We start from the raw sequence: 10,292 nt of genomic DNA, 5'->3' as shown, positions 1-10,292 counted from the left end.
TGACTCATATACTAAGTTTTAAATACATGCTTACACGAGCCTTTATTAAAGTTCTAAAGAGTTTGGGCTTTATCTTAACATTTTAGGATGAACAGAGGAGGTGATAAGTCATATAATACAGTGCTTTAATTATATGAAAATAGGCAGTAAAGGGGTCACCATTTGCTCACCAAAATCCAAAACTAAAATTAATAGTTTTCGCACTCCTCATACATTTACAATCTGTTATAAAAATCCCCTTAAAAAACATCGATGTTGCACAAAGTAACTGAAACCTTGTTTTAAACTTGTTTGCGAAAAGAAACAGCCTTAATAATAATAATAAACTTATTAAAGACACAACTATTAAAAAGTAATTATCAAAAATAACTTTCGTCCCAAACCAGAGCAAGCAGTACCAACCACAAATCCACACCTAATTCAGGCCCCCCCCACGCCCCCTGGATCCACTACTGGATGTTACACTTCTTCTTTTCGTTTTAATAATCGATTGTTTCAATTGCTTGGCTTATTCGTGAATGATTTCCAGCTTACATTTAAATCCTCGAAAACTATGATAATTTAGAACCAAAATACCTTCACTAATTTATGTATATTATTGACCCAATAGCTTAAGACACTTATGTTCTTATGCGCTGTCTTTTCCCCACGATTTTCCGGGAAGTGTCTGAACTTGTATTCTTCTGGTTGAAACAGTAGTTTCCAAATGTCCATAAGTGTACCATGTTATTTTTGTGCTACCAAGCTCAGGATTTAAAAGTATTTGAATGTGTTTTTGGATTACTAATGGGCTATTTAGTGATAGTTTTGTTGATAAATGTCTGTTCTGTTTTCGCGAAGCCTGTGACCAAACAAGGTAATTCTATTCGTCATAAATTAAGCAAAGGCAGTGAAGTGTTTTGAAACCCAATACTTGACATGACGGAATTAGAAAAATCTTGTAGCTCGTGCAAATAAAAATTTCATTTTTGAAATCAAATCTATTGAAAACAAAAAGTCAAAAAGGCTGAATAGGCTCTACATATGGAAGAAAAAAGAATTGAATTTATTATAAGTAGCTTAACCGAAGCCAAATAACTAAATCTTGAACATAAACCTTTGGTTGCTAAGGGATGCTAGTACAGTAGCGAAAACAAATATATTACTTTAAAGCTATTGAGAAAATATAGCTTTAAAGCCACAGAGAAAGTAGAAAGGAGAATGCGAATTATTAAAAAAACAAACAAATCAAACAAGTAAGACATTTACTACCACCAAGCTAAATAAGGCAAAATTCATCAATGTGGATCAGGGCCTTCGGCCACTTAACAGTGTAAATTATGAAAATCAAATACAGGTTACGTTTATGGGGTGTTTGAGCTGCACTGTAAAAAAACATTGCAGTTCAAAAGGTAACATATGAAAGGGCAGTTTAGATTTTTTTTTTATATAAAGAATTCCAACAGAGTGACGATAGTTGAAAAACGAAACAACTGACAAAGTTTTATTGTTTAGGAATAATATGTGCACACCGTTGCCATCTCTACTCTTCTAATAAACTACTTTCCCTGGTAGAGCCTCATAGCTATTTTATTAAATGAGAAACATCAGTCCCAATTCCCATCGTTTGATTAATATTTTTGTTTGTCTTGACCGCCCAACGCATAATTCAATTCGTCCATTCAATCCGGTAATAGTTTCAGGTCAGTTTCAAGCCGCATTTGATGATCAGTTTTAAGAGAAGCATTTAAAAAACTCTTCTTATCAAAAAGTTCGTGGTAACGAACTGTAGTAAGGAGCGACCCGGCTCAATAGTAAACAAAACTCAAAAATTTTGGAATTTTGGTACCAATAGCTACGTCAAAAGAATCGCATTTTAATGCTGATTTTAAATATATAATTTTCATCAAGTTTAGTCTTACCCATCAAAAGTTACGAGCCTGAGAAAATTTGTTTTATTTTAGAAAATAGGGGGAAACACCCCCTAAAAGTCATAGAATCTTAACGAAAATCACACCATCAGATTCAGCATATCAGAGAACCCTACCGTAGAAGTTTGAAGCTCCTATCTACAAAAATGTGGAATTTTATATTTTTCGCCAGAAGGCACATCACGGATGCGTGTTTATTTGTTTGTTTTTTTGTTGTTTTTTTCCCAGGGGTGATCGTATCGACCCAGTTGTCCTAGAGTGTTGCGAGAGGGCTCATTCTAACGGAAACGAAAAGTTCCAGTGCCCTTTTTAAGTGACCAAAAAATTGGAGGGCACCTAGGCCCCCTCCCACGCTAATTATTTTCCCAAAGTCAACGGATCAAAATTCTGAGATAGCCATTTTATTCAGCGTAGTCGAAAAACCATATAACTATGTCTTTGGGGACGACTTACCCCCCCCCCCACAGTCCCCGTGGGAGGGGTTACAAGTTCAAAACTTTGACCAGTGCTTACATATAGTAATGGTTATTGGGAAGTGTACAGGCGTTTTCAGGAGGATTGTTTGGTTGGAGGCAGGGGTTGAGAAGAGGGGGATATGCTTGGGGAACTTTCCATTGAGGAATTTGTCATGGGGGAAGAAAATTTCCATGAACGGAGCGCAGGATTTACTTGCATTACTTAAAATAAATATAAAAAAGTTTTTTTTCAGCTGGAAGTAAGCAGCAGCATTAAAACTTGAAACCAACAGAAATTATTACCCATATAAGGGGCTCACCTCCTCCTAATACCCCGCTCTTCACGCTAAAGTATTTTTAGTAATTTCAACTACTTATTCTGCGGCTTTTGTGATTCAGGGGTCATTCTTAATGAATTGGGACAAAATTTAAGCTTTAGTATCAAGAGCGAGGTACTGACGAGGGGGCGAACCCCCTCATATATGTAATAAAAACATGAGAATACAAAATTTCTTTACGGAAGCTAATTTATAAGTTACATATATCTTTTACTTATAAAAAGGTTCGTAAAAAATTAAAAGTTCTAGTTGCCTTTTTAATTAACCGAAAATTGGAAGGCAACTAGGCTTCCTCCCCCGCTCTTTTTTTCACAAAATCATTCGATCAAAATTATGAGAAAGCCATTTAGCCAAAAAAAAAAAAAAAAAAAATACAAATTTCGTTTTAATTATTCCTCTGCGGAGAGCCAAAATCAAAACATGCATTGATTCAAAAACGTTCAGAAATTAAATAAAAAAAACAAGTTTGTTAAATGATAGTAAGGAGCGACATTAAAACTTAAAACGAACAGAAATTACTCCGTATATGAAAGGGGCTTTTCCTTCTCAACGCCCCGCTCTTTACGCTAAAGTTTTTTACTGTTTTAAAATGTAGAGTTAAGAGAAAGAGTCAAACTTTTAGCGTAAAGAGCGGGGCGCTGAGGAGGAAAAGCCCCTTTCGTATACGGAGTAATTTCTGTTCGTTTTAAGTTTTAATGTCGCTCCTTACTTTCATTTAAAAAACTTGTTTTTTGTTTAGTCCACTCAGCGTTCAAATGCTGTTAATATTTCATACATTTAAATGGTTTCAATGTGTCGAAATTCTCTGTAAATGATTCTACGTGGATTTTCCCTCTCTGTACGGACAACTTTCAGGAAAAACATAAAAATTTTTTGAAAACTGTAGTATTTCAACTACAAACACATACTCAATAATTCTTAGTGGTGGAGCGGGCTATTTTAAAAAATTATTGATTATTTGCGTAATCGTTGCACATGAATTCAGGAAAATCTTGTATCTTGAAGGAGGATCGGGTTCCGAGGTCTGTTTTCCCTGCGTATTTCCTGGTTGACTATATTTTGGAAAATTTTATAGCTGAAAGTTGAGGTCTTTTTAACTAAAAATTAGATTCCTGATTTTCCTATTTTTTTTTTGAAAAAATAAATACGGTTGTGTAACTCTCCACTAAACCAGTTTAAACAAACAGGTTTCATTTTCAGTGTTTTACGTAATTTAAGTGAAAATAGCTCGATAAGTTTCAGCCGAGGAATTATTTCGGTTGTAGTATCTGAGACTCCAATCGGTTACAAAATGAGATATTACCCGTCTTTTTGTTCTTAAATGCTCATAGGCTCAACCACATTTAGCCAATGATAGGCAATGAAATAGCGCTGCCTAATAAAAGAGTCAAGTGAGTACTATTTATTGCTTTTTTTCTGACCAAGGCGATAAGGAGCTGTCGTAGAAACTTTGAAGAAGTCCGATTAAATATTGAAAGATCTAGCCCTTTTAAAAAGTCAAAAGTGATTGGAAGGCAGCCAGACCCCTCCATGCCCTTCATTTCCTGAAACACATCCTGCAAAAATTTTGACATAGCCAGTTTTTTCAGCATAGTGAAAAGGTTCATATCTTTGGGGATGTCAGCCCCTCCCCGTCATAGCACTCTGGACTATGAAAGGTCTTTTCCCTAAATGCTTCCGATCGAAATTTTGAGATAGCCATTTCTTTTAAAATATTCCAAAGATTATATAGCAAGGCCTCCAGATTTTAAACAGCTCCCCATAACCTAGAGGCAAGGAATGTAAGCTAGGACCCGGGCCACTTAAGGCTTTTATGGAATGAAATTTCGTATAAGCTTCGGAGAAGGCTCATTTGTTTGGAAATTGGAATTTCTAGTGCTCTTCTTTAAAAGTCAAAAGTGATCAGATGACAACTAGCCCCCCTCCCTCTAGTGCTTTCTGCTGCCTAAATGCATCCAGTCAAATTTTGATATAGCTATTTTGTATAAAATGGTCCAAAGCTCATATAACAATTCCTCGATGGTTGACACTACCCCACAAAGCCCAGGGGTGAGGGTTGCAAGGTGTAACCCGGTGGCATATAAGGTTTTTATTGATAGTAAAAGTTTTAGTGCCCTTTTTAAGAGTCAAAAGTGATTGGAAGTAAACCAGGTCCCTCCTCACACGCCCGTCATTTTCGAAATCACATCCAATCCAAATTTTGAGAATTCTATTTTTTCAGTATAGTTGAAAGATAGAGCAATTATGTCTTTGGAGATTTCACCTCCCACAGCCCTCAGGGTAAGGGCTGTAAGTCAGGTGATTCGTCCATTCTTTATATATATTATATGTTATTGAGAAATAGGGGTATTTTCGAGCAGTACTTTCCAAAAAGACGAATGGGAGTCAAGTGAGCCTTTCAGAAAATGTCGAGAGGAGCGTGGAAGTAAATTAAAACACGTTTTATGCGTAAGGGTTGTCAAAAGGGTGTAACTTACGAATTACTGAGCATGTGAATTTTGGACTTTCTGGAAAGGAAAAGGGAGATTATCAATGGACCAAAAAGGCTATATTTGTGAGCTACTACTATTACAACTACTACAGCTACCACTACTACGACTGTTAACACTGCTGCTAATATTACTGCTGCTACTACCACCACTACTGCTACTACTACTAGTACTACTACTACTACTACTACTGCTACTACTACTACTGCTACTACCACTACTACTGCTACTGCCACTACTACTACTACTGCTACTATTACTACTTTTACAACTGCTACTACCGCTACGACTCCTACCACTAAAACTACTGGTTGTATAGCGAGTTCTACCAAGGCCGAGGATATTCAAATGGACATCTGACAAAACTTTAAGGCAAAGGCTGAACTAAATAAAAACATACTATGTACATACAGATTGTCAAAAGGGCGTATCAGCAATATTTTTGGAGCGGCTTACCGTATCAAGATGAAATTTCTGGGGTATCGTGAAGGGGATGTTGAACTGATTAAAAGTAAACAAGTACATGCTGCTACTACGACTATTAATATTGCTGCCACTACTGTTACTACTTCTACTAATACAGCACTATTACTGCTACTATTGCTCTTACTACTACCACTGCTACTGTGGTATTAGTACTATCAAGCCAATGAGGGTGAAAATTTTGACAGAATGTTGAGGGGGAATTTTAACTAAATCAAAAGAAACTATATGCGTGCATATTGTCAAAAGATCGTATCTAAAAAATGAATTTGGCTATTAAGCTGGAACTGTTATAGAATGTTTAAAAGGGAACATCAACTGAAAATAGACAATATGTGCTCGCTGCCGCTAATACTACTACCACTGCTGTATTTACTACTTCAGCTGCTACTATTGCTACAACAAAATCTAATGGTATTAATGCGAAGCTTACAAGGAATATTTAGACAGGTGGTGAACTAAATCGAAACGAGGTATGAACATATTTATTGTCAAAAGGTCGTATCTCAAGATTGGGTTGGCCATTTAGTTGGAACTTTCATAGAATGTTTAAAGGGGAAGATCAACTGAAAATAGGCAAAATGTGCTCGCTTCCACTAATACAACTACCAAAGCTATATTTACTACTGCTGCTGCTACTATTGCTACTACACAATCTAATGGTATTAAGGCGAAGCTTATAAGGAATATATACACGGATGTTGAACTAAATCGAAACGAGCTATGAATATGTAGATTGTCAAAAGGGTGACAAAGCTTAATTTTTTTTTTCTGAAGAACAGATTAATTTTTAAGCTGTTCTTCAGCTTAACTTCAGCTTAATTTAACTTAAATAATAAGGCAATTAATAATTAATAATAATTAATTAATTAATTAATAATTAATAAGGCAGTTGCTCATAAATTAGCTTAACTTCAGCTTAATTTCAGCTAATTTCAGCTTAATTTTTAAAGCTTAATTAATTTTAATTTTTCAAAGCAATATCTCAAGAACAGCTCAATTTATCAAATTACAGCTTTCACATTTTTGCCGATTTTGAACTAGCCAGATGGTGCTTTGTGCATACATTAATACTACAACTACGATTCATGTAATTAATAACGCTAATTGTATTCAGGGGAAACTCTTAGGGATGGTTTATGGAGAGCGTCAAATAAACGAAAAAACATTATGCATGGAGGTTTCAAAAAGGCATATAAGCAATTTCATATGCAGCACAGCGTTATCATGAATAGCAATATTATTTAACGGAGTTTATTCGATTGGAAATTGAAAGTTCTAGTGCTCTTTTTAAGAATCAAGAGTGATTAGACGGCAAGCAGCCCTTTTCCCAAGCTCATTAATTTTCCAAACACATCTAAGCAAAATTCTAAGATAGTTATTTTGTTGAACATAGTTGAGCAGTCCAGTAGCTTTATCCCTAGGGATAATAGGTAGGTCACTCCTCTAACAGTTATGCATTTTGCACAATATGCTTTAATAAACTTGAGGAGGTATATAATTAAATTAAATTAAATATAATTTAAAATAAACTTGAGGAGGTATATAATTAAATTAAACAATTCTATTTGTGTCCAATTTTCCAAAGGGTGTATGGTGTCAAAAATCGTTGAAATTTTTTTTTTCAACACACAAATAACAATTAAAACTATGGATTCTTACTGAAAGAAAAACCAAAAACATTTAAAAGATAATTTCGTTTTTCCATGAAAAGGACTATGTTAATAAAAACGAACAAAAATTAGTTAAAATTTTTTTCCACATAATAAGTTTTTTTTTAAGTAAAGAACTACATTATACCTAAAATGGCCAGAAATTATGATAAATGATCTGCCAAACTTAAAACTACAACAAATCCCCATCAATATATAAATGAAACCGAAAACGAACAGAAATTACAATAAATAACCGAGTCAACCTTAAAAACTAGCAGAAATTAACATGAGTAGGGTGGGCACCCCCTATGCCCTCTGAAAACCAGAAAATAAAATGGACTTGACAAAAAAAAAAAAAACAACAACAACACATGAATATGGATTGACAGCTCAATATAAAAAAATGATATTTATTCCTTAAATTCTTAATAATTTTTCGTTCATGAAAGTTAGGCAAGCGAAAATACTTAAAATGTATTTTATTTTTTGTAAAGTGCTAATTATTTTCTGGTCTTTAGAAGGCTTGGAGATGTCATTTCTACTCATGTTAATTTCTGTTCGTTTTGATTTTGACTTGATTGCTTACTGTAATTTCTGTGTCGTTTTCGATTTCATTTCTATATAGATGTTGATTCATGATAGCTTTACGATTGAAATATTATTTAACTTTATTTCTGCTCTTTTTTTAATAGCTCTTTACTCTTCTTTGAAAAAACTTATTTTGTAGATTTTTTTAAAATGAATATCGAAGAAGGTACAAATTATAGCAATACTTCTTTGTTTGATAAAATGCTATTGAGACAACTTTTTCCTAATTAACCCCTCCTCCGCCAGACCTTATAAATTTTTTTTGCCTTAAAGTAGAAAATTGAAAGAACATTTGTTTCATAGTACGAGAATCTCCCTTCCCCCTTTCTTTTTTGCTTTTTTATTGATCATTCTATTAAGATGATTACTTCGTATATGAAAGGGGCTGGTCCCTCCTCAACGCCCCGCTCTTTACGCTAAAGTTTGACACTTTCTCTCAACTCTACTTTTTAAAATAGTAAAAAACTTTAGCGTAAAGAGCGGGGCTTTGAGGAGGGACCAGCCCCTTTCATATATGAAGTAATTTCTGTTCGTTTTAAGTTTTAATGTCGCTCCTTACTTTCAGATGAAAAAACTTTTTCATATTTTTTTTTTATTTTTTTTTTAAATAATGCTAGAAAATCCTGCGCTCCCTTCATGGAAATTTTCTTCCCCCATGACAAATTACTCCATGGAAAGTTCCCCCTACATATCCCCCTCTTCTCAACCCCCCCCCAACCAAAAAAATCCCTCAGAAAACGTCTCTGCACTTCCCAATAACCATTACTATATGTAAGCACAGGTCAAAGTTTATAACATGTAGCCCCTCCCATGGTGACTGTGGGGGAGTAAGTCGTCCTCAAAGACATAGTTAGAAGATTTTTCGACTATGCTGAATAAAACAGCTATCTCAGAATTTTGATCCGATGACTTTGGGAAAATGATTAGCGTGGGAGGGGGCCTAGTTGCCCTCCAATTTTTTTGGTCACTCAAAAAGGGCACTAGAACTTTTTATTTCCGTTAGAATGAGCCCTCTTGCAACATTCTAGGACCACTGGGTCGATAAGATCAACCCTGGGAAAAAAAAACAAAAAACAAACAAACAAATAAACACGCATCCGTGATCTGCCTTCTGGCAAAAATTACAAAATTCCACATTTTTGTAGAAAGGAGCTTGAAACTTCTGCAGTATGGTTCTCTGATACGCTGAATCTGATGGTGTGATTTTCGTTAAGATTCTGACTTTTAGGGGGTGTTTTCCCCTATTTTCTAAAATAAGGCAAATTTTCTCAGGCTCGTATTGGTTACTATTGAGCCGGGTCGCTCCTTACTACAGTTCGTTACTACGAACTGTTTGATACTGTACAAAAAACAATTACTCAACGTAGCCCTTTTGATCTTTCTACTACCTTTTAGTGACCTTTAATGTTGATCTTTTAGTGACTGTTGACCTTTTAGTGTTGCGTTTTAGTATTGGATGGTCTTGCCATAGCTTGTAGAGCTTGTATAAGAGATCCCTTTAAATGACAGACAATTAAAAGACAACACCTAATATCCTAAAACTATTACATAGTCCATTTATTTTCCCTCGTTTTGGATCGGAGATAGAGATATGCAGTTTGATGAACTTTACCTATCAGAAAGGGGGTTTTTGTGTTTTTTTATTAAACAGAGCCGAAGTTTATTTCTTAAATTTAAGGAAACGGCTGTCCCTAATAATTATTTAGCATACTGGAATAGAAAGCACTAAATTATGTTCAAAAGTATTATCATTTGAGGAATTTAGCCACTTTGGGAGTTTCCAGCTGCTTTGTTTGGCAAACATACCGGTAAAAAATAGAAAAAAAAAATTTACTGTCTTTTCAGTCTAATTTCAATTACGAATTTTTTTTTATGGTTTTGATGATAGCTAGTCCTTAGGGAGAAATCGCTATTGGAACCTTTGTCTTTGAGATGCTAAGCTGATGATGAAGCTCGCAAAATGATTTCTTAGGAACCGTGTCGTCTTAAAGTGTTTTATATAAAACTAAACAAAACTTTTATGTTTTACTGAAAATTATTACATCATCTTAAGAATATACAGATTAATGGACTGATCATTCACCAGTAATGGGCTGATTATTCGCATTAAGCAAACGAAATGAATCTAGTTTCAAATAACTTAATGTATTTTATCAATAGCTAATATAGCGAAAGTAATATTATGGTTGAAATTGCAGAGGCATAAAAGTATACTTTTTTGTCTTTGTTTATTGAGAAATCGCGTTTCATTAGAAAAGCCTGAGGTGATATGTGACTATATATTAAAAGGTATAATGACACATGCTAATAGCTACTAAACTATAAAAGAAAGGTAATAGCAGCAATTGCAACAAATAGGTAGTAGACATATTTT

General features: G+C 34.5%; 1 protein-coding gene across 1 annotated transcript in view; it reads left to right on the top strand.

Annotated features, from left to right (window-relative positions):
- The first annotated feature begins 700 nt into the window (after positions 1-700).
- LOC136035282 (nephrin-like) overlaps positions 701-10,292 on the top strand; it is a 255,108-nt gene continuing 245,516 nt past the window's right edge. Inside the window, exon 1 of the mRNA XM_065716966.1 lies at positions 701-856. Coding sequence (XP_065573038.1) covers positions 724-856 — 133 coding nt within the window. The 5' untranslated portion in view covers positions 701-723. The remainder of the gene's footprint in view (positions 857-10,292) is intronic.

The sequence above is a fragment of the Artemia franciscana genome, chromosome 14 (genome assembly GCF_032884065.1).
Source record: "Artemia franciscana chromosome 14, ASM3288406v1, whole genome shotgun sequence".
Taxonomy (NCBI): Eukaryota; Metazoa; Arthropoda; class Branchiopoda; order Anostraca; family Artemiidae; genus Artemia; species Artemia franciscana.
The sequence above is the reverse complement of the archived record's forward strand: the minus strand, read 5'-3'. Positions and strand labels throughout refer to the sequence as shown.